This window comes from Sminthopsis crassicaudata, chromosome 2 (genome assembly GCF_048593235.1).
Source record: "Sminthopsis crassicaudata isolate SCR6 chromosome 2, ASM4859323v1, whole genome shotgun sequence".
Taxonomy (NCBI): Eukaryota; Metazoa; Chordata; class Mammalia; order Dasyuromorphia; family Dasyuridae; genus Sminthopsis; species Sminthopsis crassicaudata.
In genome coordinates this window covers 422672006-422692251 of record NC_133618.1, presented here as the reverse complement: position 1 = coordinate 422692251, position 20246 = coordinate 422672006, and the positions used below count along the sequence as shown (strand labels likewise).

At 34.6% G+C, this 20246-nt stretch overlaps 1 protein-coding gene across 1 annotated transcript in view; it reads right to left on the bottom strand.

Annotated features, from left to right (window-relative positions):
* DOCK2 (dedicator of cytokinesis 2) overlaps window positions 1-20246 on the bottom strand; it is a 491936-nt gene that overhangs the window by 64843 nt on the left and 406847 nt on the right. The window contains 2 exon segments of the mRNA XM_074292033.1: window positions 8061-8119; window positions 8212-8312. Coding sequence (XP_074148134.1) covers window positions 8061-8119; window positions 8212-8312 — 160 coding nt within the window.

Sequence of the window (20246 nt, the reverse complement as noted above, 5' to 3'; positions counted from 1 at the left end):
TTGGTGCCATGGAAGCAGAATTAGAAAGAAAATGGCTTACAGGGAATAAATAATCAAAACAAATACAGGGATAGTAACAGCTAACTATGTAAGGTTACATTTTATAAAGTATTTTATATATGCCATTTCATTTGATACCCACCACCCTGTATTATTATTCCCTTTTACAGGTGAAAGAATGGAAACTGAGTAAAATAACTTGTCTGAAGTCACAAAGTTAACAAGTATTTAAAGCTGGATTTGAATTCAGGTCTTTCTAATTAAAAATCCAACATCTATCTATTGTACCACCTAGTTGTGCTTGATGAATTCAATTGCCTGGTGCATATGATCTGCATATTTGAGTAATAAAAGAATTGACAGGTATGATTTATAAGCTGAGTATGATTTAGTACCACAGAGAGTTGGAGAAAGTCAGATATCCCTATTTTCAGAAAGGGGAAAAGAATTGTTTGCAAATTATTGATCAATGAGTTTAAATCTGATTTCTGAGAAATTCTAAAATGAATCATTAAGGAAAAAGAGAGCTGGCAAACATCTAGAAAAGGAAAAACAACATCCTATACAATAGGACAATGATGGTGAGATCATGCCAGACACATCTTTATTCCTTTCCAAACTGAAAGATGAGGGAAATACTATGGGGAGAATTTATCTAGATTTTGGAAAAGCATTTGATATAACATTTTACACTATCCTTGTGAAAAAAGATGGGAAAAATGCATGAAACGATAATACAATTAGATAGATCCCAAACTATCTAGAATATCTACATAGTGTAAGTTAATGGTTCAATATCAGGATGATCAACGGTCTCCCATGGAATATTTCAAGAATTTATGTTTGTCTCTATGCTTGTTTAATATATTTTTCCAGTGACTTGAATAAAGACACAAATATCATGAAACCTCTTCTGATTTCCCCATTTCCTTCCTCTCCAAATTACCTCTTATTTACTTATATTTATCATAAGCATATTTAATATTCTTCATATATATTATCTACACATATGTATACATATATGTGTATGTATATAGAGATGTATGTATATATGTACACATATACACACGTGGTCTTCTCCCTTATATGCAATCATCTCAGGACTTGGTCTTAATTCATTCTTTGTATTTGTATCCCTAGCACCTAGCAGTCTGAATGCAGTAGTGCTAAGTGTTGTCAATTGATTAGTTGATTGATGACATATTAATCAAATATACAGTTATACCAATCTAGAAGTAATAGTCAAGGAATTGTATGAGAGAGCAAATATCCAAAGGGATTTTGATAGGCTAGAAATTTTGGCTAAACCTATGTTATTATATTAATCCTTATAGAGTGTATATATATAATCTTGCATTCCATAAAGATTAATATAATAATATATAGCATTTTTATAGATCTATTATGCATCAGGTCTTGCAAAGCACCTTATAAATATTATCTCATTTGATCCTCATGACAACCCTGGCAAGTATATGCTATTATTATCCCCATTTTATACTTGAGGAAATTGAGACAGAGGTTGATTTTAAGTGAGTCAATTGATAAACATTTATTAAGCACTTACTATGTGAGGCATTGTGCTAATTTCTGGGAATACAAAAAAAGGCAAAGACAATGTGTGCCCTTAAGGAGCTCATAATCATAATTTAGATTAATTGATCTATCCAAGATCATGCAGCTAGAAAGTATGTGAGGCCAAATTTGAACTCTGATCTTCCTTTTAAGAACAATTGGCTTACACTCCAACTTAACACTTCTCTCTCCCAGATTGAATGTGTCCTTTGCCTGAGGACTCTAAAGATAACTTTAGATGATGAATTAAATTAAATTGAATAAATTTGTTCTAGATAGAGGTGCTACTTCTCTTGGGAAGTTATTTTGAGAAAATATATTGTTCATGGAAAAGGGTAGAAGGGTATAGAGGGCAAGCTTCTCTTCTCTTACATACTGGTAAAATTAAGTTAATACAATTAACAATCAAGTGGTTACAAAGAAGGTAATATGAAGAATTATCAACAGAACAAGTAACAGTTATCTAGTACTCTGTATACCTTGTTTCATTTAAGAACTCATCACAATTATATTGAAATCTAGATATCAAGATAGAAACTGCAATGATCATTATCTACATCTTATAGATGAAGAAAATGAAACAACAAAGTTACCTAACTAATAAGTGCCAGAAGTAGGATTTTAACCTGCATCTTCCTGACTCAAGTCCAAACCATGTGTGCCATATCCTTTAGGTCTTTAAACAGAGACAAAATAATCATTTTTCAGCCATACTGAGATCAAGAGTCCCTTCCATGTATCATTTGCAATGCTGAAATTCTGAGAGGACAGCTTGTTCTGGAAAGGGTCCATCCATGGAGCTCCCACAGTAATAGATCTGAAGCAGAAAGGGGCTTTTGAGATTATTTAATCCACTCCCCCTCCCCATAATACAGATGAAGTAATTGAAGCCTAGGATGGTAAGGAACCTGCCTAAGATTACATGGGTGGAATTCCTCAGAATTAAGAATCGAACCCAAGTCCTCTAAATTCAGTCAATGCTCTTTCTTCTCCCTAAATATCAGTGCTTTCTTTGATAATGGTACAGCGAATACAGAAGGGGATCAGATTAAGTCAAAATATATATTTTAGTCTTTTTAAATTAATTTTTATAATTATAACATTTTTGACAGTACATATGCATAGGTAATTTTTTTTTTTTTTTTTACAACATTATCCCTTGTACTCCCTTCTGTTCTGAATTTTTCCCCTCCTTCCCTCCACCCTCTCCCCTAGATGGCAGGCATTCCCATACATATTAAATATCTTATAGTATATCCTGGGTACAATATATATGTGCAGAACTGAATTTTGTTGTTGTTGTTGTTGCAAAGGAATTGTATTCAGAGATTAAATCAAAATATTGATAGCCATCGGGTAACATGGAGGCAGGAAACATGGCTAAGGTCTTCTCAAGAGGAAGTTGAGTCAAGGAACTAGGTTTGAAACTGAATTTCGACTCATACAAAAGATACTCTTCCCAATTTATTAATCAGTGGCCCAGCAAACACTAGCATTTGGGACTCACTTTGCCTTCCTTTGCCTTCCTTCATTTTCTGCACAAGCTTCAGTTGTGAATAACTCTGTATTGCAAGCAGATGACTTTGAATGGCAGGGGAAGGGGATTCAGAATTCAGAGAGGGGTCTGCTTACATGAGAGAATTACAAGTAGCAGCTCTAGACTAGGATGAGGAGGACCATGCTGGCAATGGGGACAATCTGTATTTTAGCCACCAGCTACCTCCTGCTTCTGGGCCTCCCTCAGCAGCATCATGGTTAATCCCACCAATTTATAGCATCATTTTAGAAACAGCTTTACCCAAAGTTCTCCTCCTCAAGCCTTAGTCATCTAAAGCTCTTCCTGCTAGGACACTGCCTCTCCTGTCTTCTTGGTTCAATCTTCAGTTTGGGAGGTAGTCTGCTTCACGTGCTTCTTGGTTCCCAGCCTGCATGCACCACACTGGCAGCTTCTACGACCTTTCTCTAAATAAACTGAGCATCTAGAGTCTTTGTGTGGGCAGGATTGTTTTTCTTTTTTCAGTAGTGGGGGTGGGGTGTGGGTGGAGAGTAAAGGCTACCGTTGTGCAGCCTGCTTGCTGCCTGGAAAGATATTTTCAGATTAAAACTGAGAACATGAACAGAGAGGAATGAAAGTGATTCTTGAGACTCTAAAGCTCAAATTAAACCATAGAAAAAATTCTTAGTATTAAAAAAAAATTGGCAACACATAAGTGTTAGATGACTATATTATAGATATCAGTCTAGTAATACCTTCAGCTGGTGAGAGTTGAATGGGGGTGGTCAAATGAAGGATAAGAACTCTTTATGAATCTATCTATCAGCTTCTTGGCTGAATTTTGATTCCACTTCAGGTTCAAATCTTCACCAGGGCTTAAGAAGAAGATCATGCTTTATGTGTGATTCATAATAATTACTAATCTCTATTTTCCCCACAATCCAGCAAAATAACTTAAGTCTTTATCAAATCATAGTAGAGTTTTAAAATTGAAATTCAAGTGTATGAATACCTAGATTGTAAATGAGAAGAGGCTGGATATTTAGTGAGCTCTGTGGTCCAGTAATAGGAAAGTAATGAATATGATAAAAGTCTTTTGGAAACTCAAGACCTTCAGGTATGACAAGGATTTCTTTAATATGTTCCAAAAAACCAAGAGGAAATGATAGAGGGCTGGTCTTTCTGTGGTTGTTTTTCCTTAGCAATCTAGTGAAGAGAAGTTCTGGAAATGGGAGAAAAGGCAGACAGAAAGAGATGATGATCCTTTAATCAGCATGTGATTTCAACATCCCTAGAGATTGTCTGAAATGTTATTGTCTTAATTTACATCCAAATGAGACTGAAGCATTCAGTAGATGCAAAATTTATATACATGTAAATACATGCCCATACAATTGTACATATTCTGAATGAAAAGATGCTTAGGGTTAATGGAATACAGCAAATCTGGCAAAAGGGTATTGCTTCAGATAATATACCTGCTGCAATATTTAAAAGAAAGCAAAGGAAAAGAAGGGAAGAGGGGTCTTTTTGATTCAGTAAGACTGAATCTCATTAGGGATAGAAACATTATGTTAGGGAAAAGCTTTTAAAGCTGAAGTGCCAATATGCTGTCAAGATAAAAGCCCAACTCAACTCACACAGCCTTTTGTAATGGTGGCAGTACTGAGTGCTCCAGGAATAAGTTTAAGCATGTGGGTGGGGAGGATGTGTTCCAGAAGCTTCTCTGGGGCCCAATTTTTAATTTATTCCATAGAAGTAGATAGATTCATCTATTACTTATCTTATTGACATATGATGGAATTTAATGGGGAGAGTTCAGGGTTCTCTCAAAGAGCTTGCTGATAGAACCACTATAGATTTAGATGAAAAATGGGGAAATCGTGTACTCCCAGATGGCAATTGAGGCAACAGGAGATATAAATCTTGGATGGATTATGCTAAATTACTATTTCCTTATCTGGTTTCAGCAAGCATTTATTATGCACCCACTGTTTTTTTATCCATAGACTGTTAATCAACAAGCATTTATTATGCACTTAATATGTGCCAGCCATGGTTGTCAAGTGCTCAGAAAGGAAAAAAGATCATCTCTGCTGTCAAGAAGCATATCATCTAATGGAGAGGGTGTAGGGTTGAAACATGGTCTCAACTCAATGAAATTTTGCAAAAGCCACTCTTACTAAGGTAATTCACCATATTCCCTGAAAACTAAAGATGTCCTGACCTCCACTGCATTTAATCCTCCATGTATCTTCTTAGCAAGATATATCTTATAGATCCAAAAGGGTCTAGGAAATCAAGGAGTCAGGGTTATATAGATCAAGTAACACTGTAGAAACAGGCAGTCAGTTTCCATTCAGAGTTGAGTTGATGAGCAAGAATGCCTGAGTAGCACATCATTTTTGAGAGTAAATTGCATTCCTGGGTAGATGTAGTGGGGGTGGAGCCTTGGCTTTTTGGAATAGATTCAACATTGTGACCTAGCTCTCCTTCCTCTCATTCCCAAAGATGTTAAGAAATGTATCTTCAAGCTGGGGAATAGAAGTGGAGGGGCAACAGAGAGGGCTGTGTTTGAATCACACAAAACCTCTCTCCCCCTCTCCCCCATCATGAAATCAATTACAAACCAATCATGGTACCAGAGATCTGGTACTGTAAGGGATTATATTGTCCATCTAGTCCAATATCTTCATTTTATTTAAGAAGAAATTGAAACCTAAGGATGCTCCATAATTTGCCCAAGGCCACATAAGCATTTGATACAAGAAGTAGGATTTCTGCTCTAATATTCTGACTCCAAAGCCCATTGTTTTCCATGATACCAAATCTGTTTCTCATAAAAAGTGTTAAGATTCATTTAGATCATTTTTTTACACTGAGATTCAGCTGAGATTAATTTTGCTTATCTTCTAATTTAACAAACTGTCCTTATAGATATTCATAAATATATAAATACCCATAACTGGAGATATTCATAAATACACAAATACTCATAAATTCCCAAACAGGTTGAATTTTATATCTTTTTATAGCAAACCACATAACCAAAATTAAAGGAAAACCTACCAAACACCATCACAGTAATATAAAATCTTTTGTGTAGAGAACAACTCTAAAATATAGCATATAGAAAGCAGCAAAATGTAGAGATAGATTAAAAACAAAATCAAAGAAAACAATGTAGATCCCAGTTTTCCTAGTGGTTCAATGAAGTTGGGATGGCATAAACCTGTACTGATAAGCTTTCTAAAGGCTTGTATTTTGATAAGTGAAATCTCTATCTAAGGTATTTTTATAATAAAGGACTATAATGGGAAAATTAAATATTTTTATAACAGACTGTGGGTGGAAATGAGGTAGAATTAGAGTCATCTGAAGCTGTTTTGGCATCTGAAGCAGCCATCAAAACAACTTTTTTTTAAAAAAAGTCAGCTGAGAATTTAAAGCCCTTAGGAAAAAAAAAAAAAAAAAAACCTTAAATCTTAGGACCTAAGGGTAAGAGAGGAAAGGTCAAAGATCTAGAAGTAGAATATACCTAAAAGAGCTTCTAACAATCTCATTTTATAGATAAGGAAGCTGAAGCACTGAGAGTGGAGTTGGACTCATCTGGAGGGTGGACATAGCAGCTCAGGGAAGAGAAAACACTGATACTTGGTAGCATTCCATTTTAATTAATTATTTTTGTTGATCAAGTGCTAAGCTCAATTGTTTCTGTCTAATAAAGTATAAGTGGGAAAGTATTTCCAAATTTTGGCATTCTGGGGCAATTTTGGGGTGGAGCAATTTAATTTTTTTATTAACAAGGTCAATGGGCTATTAAATTTAAAAGAATGGTCATTTGGTCACCTCTTTTAGACCAAAGACAAACTAAAGGCAAATACTTCCTCAAGGATTTCTTGGGACTTATGAGAGGAGACAATATAAAAGGAAAAATGGATGGTACTTAACAAAATCAAAGGGGGCAATTCTCTTTGATAACATTGACAAAATCAAAGAGGACAATCCCCTTTGATAAGTAGATCTTACAAATAAAAGATGCAAAGGGAAAAATTAGATGTCTCTCTTCAAAAATATCTGATGCAACCCCATGGTTCTAGTGTTGTCTGTTCTTCTCCAGCTCAGGTCACTTGTAGAAGTTTTCTATAAAACTGATCTCAAACAAACTTTCAGTTTACTTTGCCAATAAATAGGTAAGATAATGAAAGTTACCTCAAGCCTTATTCTTTTCAAATTTGGAGTCTTTTAGACCAAGGAATTTAAAATGTTAAACTACAATGTTAAACTAAAGCTAAACCAGAAGTTTAGCTAAGGAAAAGTGTCTAGAAAGGTTAACTCCAGAAAAGTCTCCTGAGATAGGAAAGAGTACCTATAAGCTAGTTGATATTATCTAGAGTCAACAACAGTGGCATTGCTGAGTAGGTCTGAACTATCATCCCAAAGCAGAGTGTATTTTGCTCTCTGTTCCTTCTTCAACTCTTTGCTGGGAAGGAGCAGTCCTAGGCTCTCAACCAGAAAGCATACAGGTAAATGCTACCTCTGGTTAAGGTAGAAGAGGCAGAAATGCTAAGATAATCTCACAAGCTCAATCATTAGGAAAAGGGACCTCTTCATGGTTATAGAGCCCTCTCTTTGAGTCTAAAAGAACTAAAGTTCATTTAGGCAAAATGAACTACCAAACTATACAAATAACTTGAGTGCCAGTTGCCTATACTTTTTGTAAAACGACTACAGCCTTGTCCTCTTCTCCTTATTCCCAACTTTGTACAGACCTTCAGGACTGAATTCTGGAGCTATTCCACAGCTGTGCATCCCTCCCTCTTTCATTCACTGTACAATCAAGCTCTTATTAAGAGCACTGTGCTTACAGTAATAAACGGTTATTTCTAGCTCCCAACACTGAAACCTCCATTGCTCCCACAACAGATGGTCTTCAAGGAGGAGTTTGGCGTCTGCAGATGTGTTTATCTCAACGTGCATGTTTACTCACCAAGCTTGTACCACATATCACGGATGGCAAAGCCAATTAACCGCCTCATATCCCCATATCTAGGAAGAGGGAAAACATCAGCATTATTGACGTTATTAATTCTGGGGATTAAATAAAATATCATCTTTAGTAAATCTGAAAGTCAACTTACTTATTCAGGATCTTATTGTATTTGGCATGAGAAAACTGCTCCAGCTGCAGGGAATCCTGGGTGATAAAAGCCACTGCCAGATGAAAATAGTTGTTCCACAGCTGTAAATTAAATAGTAGGAAACAGTCATGGTGTGGGACTGAAAATGGGAAGTCATATTAAACTCTGGGTAATGGTGAATAATTTATGAAGATGGCAGAAGATACCAGCACAGCCAGCATAATTGTGCATTATGCAATCTTCCAAGCAGCTCCTACCCAGAAATTAGTATTGAAGCTAAAGTGATGGCAATGGAATGGTTTTTTTGTATGCACTGACCTCAGTTCTCAGTTGCAACAAGACAAGAAGATGAGCAAGAGGAATCACAGAATGAGAGAATTAGAAAGAACTTGAGAGGCAATTTAAATCTAACCCATACCTGAACAAGAAATTCCTCTACAGAATTCCTGGCAATAGATTTTTCAATGGCATGTATTTGGTTTAATGAGATTTGACTATATCTGCCATTTTTCTTCTGGAGGACCATTCCATGGATTCATCAATCAACAAGTTAATCAAATAATCAATTTAAAATGTTTATTAAACACTCTATCAAACACTATGTTATGCACAGGGGATGCAAAGTAAAAGTCTCTGCCCTCAGGAAGTTTACATTCTATTAAAGTAGATAATACACAAATTATGAGAGGCATAAATGAGGGTGGGGTGCACACCAAGGATGGGACATGATTGTCACACCTGAGCAAAGTCATAGAGATGGGAGATGGAGAATTATTGGGGGACATTTCTAAAGAGCATTTCAGAATAGTTAAAAAAAAAAAAAAAGGAAGTCGGCACATATTGTTTTTTCCCTCCCTGGCAATGAAATTCAGGCACGTGGCCAATTACTCCTGGGGTAAATTATCGGATTATATCTTTAAAGCTTAAAGAGACTTTTGAGATTATTAAACACAATGCTTTTATTCTACACAAGAGGATACTAAGGGACAGTGAAATTAAATAATTTGTCCAGGATCCCTCAGCTAATAAGAATTTGAGGTAGAATTTGAGCCCAGGTCCTTCTGACTCCAAGTCTTGGATCTACCTATTTTTACCATCTTGCGTCTTAGTGGGGATGCTTAAGTTGACACCTCTGTTTTTAATCATAAGCATTGTGTAAAGGACATATGAAGAAAGACACTACCTTCATCCAAAGAAAAGAATGAATAAATGGATGTATAGAATAATTTTTATATATTCACATATACATATAAATACATAAAAATATATACATATATGTATGTCTGTCTATCTATTTCTAGCTATTTGTATTGAGTGGTTGTCATCTGTGAGGAGGTAAGAAAAAATGAAAAAGAAAAAATGCATGATAATGTTGTCATGTATTAAAAGGAATAGCAAGTTTTACAAAGTACACTTGCAGTTTCATATGCAATCATCTTTTTTTATAAGATTATAAAATGGGAATGATTTTTTATTTATAAATTAAAATAAAATATCTTAAAAAACATTATTGCCCCCATATGTACTTTATACCCTTGCAAGCATATGTGATCTATACTTCTGGTTTTATAGTTGTAAAAAAGAATTTCCCCAATTACATGTAAAGACATCTCTGACATACTATCTTTATGACAAAAAAAAAAAAAAAAAGGAAAATGATAAATATTGGAGAGGTTGTGGGGAAAAAGAGACACTAATGCACTGATCCAAACATTCTAGAAAACAATTTGGAACTATTCTCAAAAGGCAACTAAATTGAGCATATTCTTTGACCCAATAATACCACTACTAGGTCTGTGTTCAAAAGTGGTCACAAAAATGGGGAAAAGATCTACATATGCAAAACATTTATAGCAGCCTTTTTCGTGGTGGCACAATATTGGAAAATGGGGAGATGTGTTTCCATTGGGGAATGCCTGAACAAGAATGGAATGGAATACTAATATGCAATAATAAATGAAGAACAGATGGATTTCAAAAATAGCTGGAAAGATTTGTATGAATTGATACAAAACAAAATGAGCAGAACCAGGAAAACATTATACATGGTATCAACAATATTGTATGATGATCAACTATAATAGACTCAGCTCTTTTCAGCAACACAATGATTCAAGACAAGTACAAAGGGTATAGAAAAGAAAATACTATCCACATTCCAGATAAATGATAGACTCTGAATGCAGATCAATACATACTTTATTCTTTTTTTGTGGTTTTTTCCTTTTAATCTATTTTTCTTTCATAATTGGGACTAATATGGAATTATATTTACATACATAATCTTTATCAAATTGACTACCATTTTCAGAAGAGGGGAGGGAGGGAGAACAAAAAATTTGGAACTCATATCTAGTAAAAAAAAAAAAAAGAATGCTAAAAATTGTCTTGAATAAGGTAAAAAAAGGAAATACTCTTTTTATTTAATTTTTTTAAAAAATTAATGCCTATAAATATCTTTGATTTCTTCATCTGAAAAAGGAATGTCTATATCCTTTGACCATTTATCATTTGGGGAATGGTTTGGATTCTTATAAAATTGATTCAGTTCTCTATGAATTTAAGAAATGAGATCTTTGTCAGATACTAGCTGTAAAGATTGCTTCTCAGCTTTCTGCTTTGCTTCTAATCTTGCTTGCATGTACAAAAGTTTTTTGATTAAATATAACCAGAATTATCTATTTTGCATTTCATAATAATCTCTTCTTCTATAGGTCATGAACCTATAAATCACTTAACTTCTCCTTTAAGACTTTGGATGATATAACCACTTAGTGCATATATGTTTAGTATTGATTTAGTATTATTGCATATCCATGGTATCTTTTAGCAAGATGTAGTTTCCTTCCTTATCTCTTTGAATTAGGTCTATTTTTGCTTTTGCTTTGAGATAAGAATTGCTAGTTACCTCTGTTTTATTTTATATCAACTGAAGCATCAGATTCTCCCCCAATATCAGACCTTTACTCTGTGTATGTCTCTCCTTCAAACATATTTCGTGTGTGTGTTTGTGTGTGTGTGTGTGTGTGTGTGTGTGTGTGTGTGTGTGTGTGTGTAATAGGATTCTGGTTTTTGATCTATTTTTCAAACCACTTCTGTTTGATAGAGGAATTCATCCCATTCACATTCATAGTTATGATTACTGTGTATTTCCGTCCATTCTATTTTTCTTCCTGTTTGTCCTCTCTCTCTTTTCACCTTTTCCCTCCTTGACAATGCTTTGCTTCTCTCTACCACCTACCCCAAGTCTGCTTTTACTTCTGGCAGCCACCCTGCCTTCCTTTACATAAGTAATTCCCCTCCTACTTTCCTGTTAGGTAAGATAGATTTCTATATTCAACTGATTGTACATATTGTTCCCTTTGAGCCACTACTGATGATAGTAATGTTCAAGCAATACCCTGCCTACATTCCCACTGTAAAAGGTTTTTTGTACCTCTTCATTTGAAATAATTTACCCCAATATATCTCTTCTCCCTTCCTTCTGCACCCAGTGAACTCCTTTTTCTCATCCCTTAATTATTTTTATGTTGTTCCCTCAAATTCACTTTATACCCATACTACATATTCCTTTTAGCTGTACTATTGATGCTACAATTTTTTTTTGAGGCTGGGGTTAAGTGACTTGCCCAGGGTCACACAGCTAGGAAGTATTAAGTGTCTGAGACCAGATTTGAACTCCCGTCCTCCTGAATTCAAAGCTGGTGCTCTATCCACTGCGCTACCTAGCTGCCCCAATGCTACAAATTTTAAGAATTACAGGTATCATCTTCCCATATACAGATATAAACAGTTAAAATTCATTGAACCCTTTATAATTATCATTTCTTTTCCCTTTTTAGATTTCTTTTGGGTCTTGATATTATATAGATCATATTTTTTATTCAGTTTTAGTCTTCTCACATGAAATCTTTCTATTTCATTGACTGACCATATTTCCTTTTAAGTACTGTGTGTAATTTTGCTGGGTAGATGATTCTTGGTAGTAGCCCTAGCTGTTTTGCCTTCCAGAATATCTTGTTCCATGACCTCTGATCCTTTAATGTTTCTGCTTCTAAGTCCTGTGTAATCCTGATTGTGACTTCCTGATATTTAAATTATTTCTTTCTAACCTCTTGCTGTATTGTTTGCTTGATGGTTATAATGTACCTTGGAATTTTTATTTCGAGATCTCTTTCATGAGATAATAAATGGACTTTTTCAATGCTGTTTTTATCCTCTGGTTCCAGGATATTAGCTTTCCTTGATAATTTTGGAAAGATGCTGTCCAGGTCCTCCTGATTATTACTTTCAGATAGTGCAATGATTCTGACATTGTCTCTTCCAGATCTATTTTCCAGGTGACTAGTTTTTCCAATGAAATATTTTACATTTTCTTCTTCTTTTTTTCCATTCCTTTGAATTTGATTTATTTTTAATGACTCATAGAGTCGTTAGCTTCCACTTGCCCAATTCTAACTTTTAAAGATTTGCTTTCCTTAGTTAGCTTTTGTACTTCCTTTTCCATTTGATCAATTGTATTTTTAAGGACTTGTTTTCTTTTTCCAAGCTGCTGACTCTTCATAATTCTCTTGCTTCACTCTCATTTCTTTTTCTAATTTTTCTTTCTATCTCTTTTATATAATTTTAAGCTCCTTTTTGAACTCTTCTGTAAGTTCTTTCTGCTACATCTCATTTTAATTATGGGATTTTGACCAATAATATTTTGACATTGTTGCCCTGTTCTCAGCTTATGTCTTGATCTATCCTATCACTATAATAACATTCCATGATCAGGTTATTTTTTGTGGGCTCTTTTTCTTTTCTTTTAAATTTGGACTTTGTAAGAGTTACTGAATCAAAATGCTTGTGTCAGAGGCTGCAGACCCTGGCTGCTTACCTGATGATGCACTAATGTTGCTCTGAAGTCCAAGGAGAACCTTATGCTAGGATGAAGGGATGATGGAAGATTTGGTAGCTCACCTGATTTTGAGCCAGGGACCTAGTGCTGATGTCTAGCATGTATTGAAGACAAGTGGAGTGTTTCTGCATTTTCCTGGGGCTACATTGAAGCACATAGTGGTTTGGTTACTGTATGGCTGTTTGCCTAAGGCTATGCTGAAGCACATGGTAGACCTTGCTCTGGCCTGTCTGTTTGCTTAGGCACCCACAGAATTAACATCTATCTGTTTGCCAGAGACTGTGCTGAAACACATAAAGGTTTGGTCACTGGAGGCTGCCTGTTTGCCCAATTCTATGCTAAAATGCAATGAGGCTCTCATCTACCTATTCATCTGGTTATACTAAGGCACTAGGAGGTAGGGTGGCTGGTATTGGCATTTGCCCACTCTACCACAAAGGGCTCAAGATTTCTGGCTGGTTTGCTTAGGTGGGGCTTATTGCTGACTTACTGGGATACTTCCTCTCCTATATTGCATTCTCTTTTGATCTGAGTTAGACACTCCTTTCATGTTGATCTTCCAACTTTTTTGGGTTAAAAGTTTGTTTCATCTCATTTTTTTTTGCTGATTCTGAGTGCCAGGATTTGTTTTAGAGCTCCAAATGGTTGTTTGGAGGTAAACATGAGAAAATTACAATGATTTGCTTCTTACTCCACCATTTGACTCCATGCAGTTAGTCTATATTTCTAAGTAAAAAGAAATCCCCAGTTGAACAGTCTTTCCTTTGCTAGCTTTATCTCCAAGTTTTGTAGTCCAAGATCTTTGTTGGAAGACAAAAAGCAAAAAGAACCCCAGAGTCTATCTAGTCCAGGCCCCTTATAATGGCTTCTGAATTTCTAATTCTTTCCAAACCCACTCAAAACATTGAGAAAAGATCTAAACCTCCTGAGGGACTGAAAATGCTAGACCTTAATATGGAGTGTAAATAGCGCTGTGTCCAAAAGGTGTTGAGTGATTCCATCTTTTAAAATATCTTTTAATTTTCATTCTCTCTTCAATAAAGCATTTATTCTGCCCTCCTCACCAAAAGAAACCAAATTCCATCTTAGAAACAATGAGGATTATAAAAAAACAAAACAAAACAAAACAAAACAAACAAAAAAAACCTTCAGTTTCCTTAGTAACCCACCCCTCCAGGTCCTAATCCAAACATACAGCTTTGTGTGGGAGCACTGGTCTTTCTATTCAGATGCTTTTTTTTTTTTTTTTTCAGGTCACAGCAGGTCATATTAATCTCTTGAACACCAGCTGAAAAGCAGGATCTACATGGCCTTAAATTTAAAATGTGTTTCCTTGGCCTTAAATTTAAAATGTTTTCCCATTGTTTGACTAAGCTGGGGAATCACACATCCTCACACTGAAATTCATGAGATGAAAAACAAGCCAGTGGAAGAAGGAAATCACATACATGCTTCATGAAAAGAATTATTAGTTTTTTTACATGAGAAAATTCAGATTTCAAGGTGGCCACACAAGAGAAGCAGAGCACAATGGGTAAAATATTAATCCTGAAAATAAATCCAGGCCAGCCTAGCAAGGTGCCTATACTATTATGGTCCTGTTAAAATCCTATTACAACCAAGAGCTTCAGTGAAGCTGGTGTTTTCCCTTTAGGATATCACTTTTATTTTCAAGTTTATTTCTTGATCTTCTCCTTGACCTTCACTTAGGTAGGATTGACATGTCACTCTATACAACAAATAAATTTTCATTAATACTTTTCATTTTTACATCACTTATATTTCCCACTGTATTTTTCCTTACCTCCATCCTTCCAGAAAGCTATCTCTTATATTGAATAATTAAAAAAGGAAGGGGAAAAAAGTGCAGCAAAATTAACCAATATATTGAAAAAGTCTGGTATAAGCACAGTAATACACACCCATAGTCTTCCATGACTGTAAAGAAATAGGGAGAGGTACCTTCTCAAATATCTTCTTTGAAGTCGAGTCTAAAATGGAGCAATTGAGATTTCAAGTACTAGTCATTCCATGTCATGGAAAAACTGCATAGAAAAGGTAACTCTGGATGTTGGGGAAAAAATATTCTCATTGATTTTATAAAAGGCTGATAAAAGATGAGTGAAGGCCATGATCCTTCCTGCATTTGAAATGTTTCTTTGTACCTATCATAGCTCTGATACCATCCACCAATAATTACTCTTTTCCACAGGAATTCCCTCTCAACTCAGCATCACAGCATCCCAAATCTAAAATTAGACAGACAAGCCCTCAGAGGCCAACTAATTCAACCTTTTCATTTTTTAGAGGAAGAAAATGAGTGTGCTTAAATCATTTTCTCAAAGGCACAGAGGGAATATGAACCACAAGTAAGATTTGAACCTTTTTCTTTTAACTCTATTTTTTCAATTACATGTATAGATAGTTTTCAATTTTCATTTTTATAAGATTTTGCATTCCAAATTTTTTTTCCTTTCTCTTCCTTATCAAGGTAGTAAGCCATCTGATATAGGTTCTACACACACAATCATGCTAAACACATTTTATACAATATAATCATGTTGTAAAAGAAGAAAGAAGACAAGAGAGTAGAGAGAATCCAGGAAGCTAGATCAAACCTCTGAATGGATTCTGGAGTGACAGAAGCCAGAAACATTTGGAGTGAAACAATTTTCCCACTTAAGATACCTTGGAAGGACTTTAAGAAAGGTCTGTCTCACTTGGGCAGGGGGAATATGCCCCAGTACAGGCACATCACAGGGAATCTAGTAGAAGGGTCTTAGCCAAAGTAGCAACCAGAAGTCTTGGTCCCCTCAATCCTGCCTCAGAGGGCCAATGGTACAACAGGCCAGTTGTAAACTTCCAAAGCCCCTGAACCATTGCATAAAAGTCAGGACTAGTCCAGGGCTACACAATACAGTGGGAAATCTGGCAGGAACAGATCTCAACTTTCAAAAATGAGCAAAAAAAAAAAAAAAAAGTAAAAAGAGCTCTGACCATAGAAAGCTATTATGGCAACAGGGAAGATCAAGACACAAATTCAAAAGAATAGAAAAATGGCAAAATGCATTCAGGTGAAGCCTCAAAGAGGGATATGAACTGGTCTCAAGCTCAAAGGTTTCTTTTGGGAGAACTCAGAAAAAAATTTAAATCAAATAAGAGAAATAAAAGAAAAAGGGGAAAAATAAATGAGAGCTATGCAAGAGAATTATGAAAACTTGAGGATAAAAAGTCAACAGCTTAGAAAAAGAAGCACAGAAGTAGGCTGAAGAAAACAACTCCTTAAAAAAATAGAATGGAAGAAATGAAAAAAAAATCCACTGAAGAAAACAAATCCTTCAAAAGTAGAATTGGCCTATTGCAAAGGGAGATGTTAAAAAAAAAAAAAAAAAAAAAAAAGAAGCTAACCAAAGAAAATAACATTAAAAATTAGAATTGAGCAAATAACTCAACAAGACATAAATAGTAAAACAGAATTTAAAAAATGAAAAAATAGAAGAAAATGCAAAATATTTCATTGGAAAAACAACTAACCTAGAAAATAAATCCAGGAGAGATAATCTAAGAATTACTGAGCTACTTGAATGACATGATCAAAAAAAAAAAAAAAAAAAAAAAAAAAAGAGCCTGGACAATATCTTTCAAGAAACCATTGAGGAAAACTGTTCTTATATACTAGAAACAGAGATAAAATAATCATGGAAAGAATACATTGATCCTGAATGTGACCCCCAAAATGAAAACTCTAAGGAATATTATAGCTAAATTCTAGAATTATTAGATCAAGTAAAAAATATTGTAAAGAATCAGAGGAAACAATTCAAATATCAAGGAGCCACAATCTGAATTACCAGTTCATATTAAAGGACTGGAGAGACACAAATACAATATTCTGGAAGGCTAAGAAGCTTTGAACCAAGACTCAACTACCCAGCAAAACTGAGTATTATCTTTCACAGGAAAAGATGGACATTCAAGAAAATAGGCGATTTTTAATCATTTTTTTTATGAAAAGACAAGAGCTGAGCAAAAAATTTTATCTTCAAATACAAGCCTCAAAAAAGCATAAAAGGTAAATAGGAAAGGAAAAAAAAATGTTTTTAAAGGTTAAATTGTTCACATCCCTAAACTGGAAAAAGATACTTGTAACACGAGAACTATATCTATGTCAAGGCCGCTATAAGGGGTTTATGGAGACAGGGATATGGGATTAAGTTCACTTTAATGTAATGATATACTATACCCAAAGGGCTACAAAACTGTGCAAACCCCTTGATCCAACAGTGTCTCTACTGGGTCTATATCCCATATTACAATGAAGAGAAGGAGGGAGGTATAAGTATTGTTTGAACCTTAAGCTCATTGGATTTGGCTCAAAGAGGGAATAACATAACTACTTAGTTTGGTATAGTAATTTGTCTGACATTATATGTAAGTAAGAAGGGAAAGGGGGAGATTAATTAAAGGGAAGGCAGAAGTACAAGAGGAAAGGAATAAGAAAGTGAGGGCTGATAAAAGGAGGACAGATTTGGAGAAATAGATATCAGAAGCAAACTGATGAGAAAGGAAAGGGTGAAAGAAGAGATTAAAGAATAAATGGGGGAAAATAGGATGGCAGGAAATACAGAATTGGTAATCTTAATTGTGAATGTGAAAGGGATGAACTTTTTCATAAAATGGAAGTGAATAGCAGAGTAGATTAAAAGACAGAATCTTACAATATGCTGATTACAAGTAACACATTTGAAGCAGAGTGATACATACAGAGTGAAGATGAAAGGCTAGAGCAGAATGTATTATGCTTCAGTTGAAGTTTTTTTTTAAAAAAGCAGTCATAGTGATCTTGACCCCAGACCAATTGAAAGCAAAAGTAGTTCAAATTAAAAGAAATAAGAAAGGGAACTACATCTTGCTAAAGGATTCCACAGATAATGAAATAATATCAATATTAAAGCCAAAGTGGTGTAGCACTCAAATTCTTAGAGAAATTAAGTGAGCTGTAAGAAGAAAATGCAGTGAAACTATATTAGTGGAGGATTTCAACCTTCTTCTCTCAGAATTAGATAAATATAATCACAAAACAAACAAGAAAGAAGTAACAAACAAGGAGGTAAATAGAATTTTAGAAAAGTTAGGTATGCTATATATATCTGGAGAAAATTGAAAGGAAATGGAAAGGAATTTTCTCAGCAGTACATGGCATCTAAACAAAAATTGACTATACATTAGGGCATAATAATTTCACTATAAAATGCAGAAAAGCAAAACTATTAAGTGCAGCCTTTTAAGATCATTATACAATAAAAATTATGCACAATAAAGAACCATGGGAAAATAGACCAAAATTTAATTGGAAACTAAATAATTTAATTCTAGAGAATGGGTTGATCAAAAAACAAATCACAGAAATTATCAGTAATTTCATCCAAGAGAATGACAGTAATGAGACAATATACCAAAACTTATGGGAAGCAGCCAAAGCAGTTCTTAGGGGAAATTTAATATCTTTAGATGCTTACATGAATAAAATAAAGAAAGGGATTAATGAATTAGGCATGCATTTAAAAAACCGCTTTAAAAAACCCATAGCATAGGCTCTTCTCAGCAATGAGGTGAATAAAGACAATTCCAATAGACATGGAATGGAAAATGTTATCTGTATCCAGAGAAACTAAATGTGGATTGAAACATAGTATCTTCATTTTTTGTCATTATTTGTTTGGTTTGCCTTTCTCGCGGTTTTTTTCCCCCTTTTTGATCTGAGTTTTCTTGTGCAACATGACAAATATGAAAATATGTTTAAAAGGATTGTATATGTTTAATCTATATCAGATTGTTTGTTGTGGTGGGAAGGGAAAATAAAGGAGAGGGAGAAAAAATGGAACACAAAATCTTACAAAATTGAATGTTGAAAACTGAAAAAAAAAAAAAAGAAAGAAAGAAAAAAGGGAGGAACCACAAAAAAAGTGAAAATGTTATGCTTCAATCTGCTTTGTTCTTTCTCTGGATGTGAATAGTAATCCCCATCATGAGTCTTGTGTAATTGTCTTGAATCATTGTATTGCTGAGAAGAACTAAATCTATCATCCTTGATTATCACATACTCTTGTTTTTATGGTGTGTAATGTTCTCCTGGTTCTGCTCACTTCACTTAGCATCAGTTATTGTAAGTTTTTTTAGTTTTTTTTTGAAATCCATCTGTGGAGTCGATATTCTTTCTAGTGTTCTACTACCCTCTCCATTTTATTTCCCATTCTTCAAAAACATGTCTTTCATTCTAGTCAAATTGGTTTCCCAATTATCTTAGATGCATGTCACAATACAATCCATGTCTATTTTGTCTCTATAGTTGTGCTCAAATTGGTTTGCTTTCTAGAATACCTTTTACTGTTTTCTTGATATGGTTAAGAATTATCCTTCTTTTGAGCTATAACTGAGATGCCATCTCCTCCACATAGTCTTTACCAATTTCCCCAAGTCACTTAAGATGTATCCTTGATCTAATTATTAATGAAAAATGGCTGACATTGGACTCTGATTACCTCCCTCTTTCCCAAGCCATAGTTATTTGTGAACTAGAATCATGCTGAATCTCTCCTCTCTTTCATAGAAAACTTCCAAAGTCAACCAATATCCTAGAGGAATCCAAGGCTCTTTCTGCGCCATCACTTATTTAAAATACAGAGTGCATCAAAACTCTTCTATGTGAAATTTATTGAACAAATAATGAAACACAATTCTCACCTCTTAACAGGGAGATGGGGGTAAGGAAAGAAAGCAGTACACATATCATAAGATAGTCACTATCAGTTATTTTTGCTTAACTGTTTTTATTATTATAAGATAGGATTTAATACTGAGGCATGGAAGATACTATATGCAGAAATCATTGTGATATAAAAACTTATTTTTAAAAATATTATAATTTAGCTCATTATACTTCAGAAAACCAAGAGCTGTCTCTCTCCATGTGCTGAAGTACCCTTCATGCCTTTGACTACCAGTATATGATGTCATTTTATATCACCAGTTATAATTTTTATTAGTTAGGATCAAGACTAATCCTTTCTGTTTCAGTGTCACTTACAACTGCATCACTTTCTGTTTTTGAGACTGAATATAGCACCTAGCATGT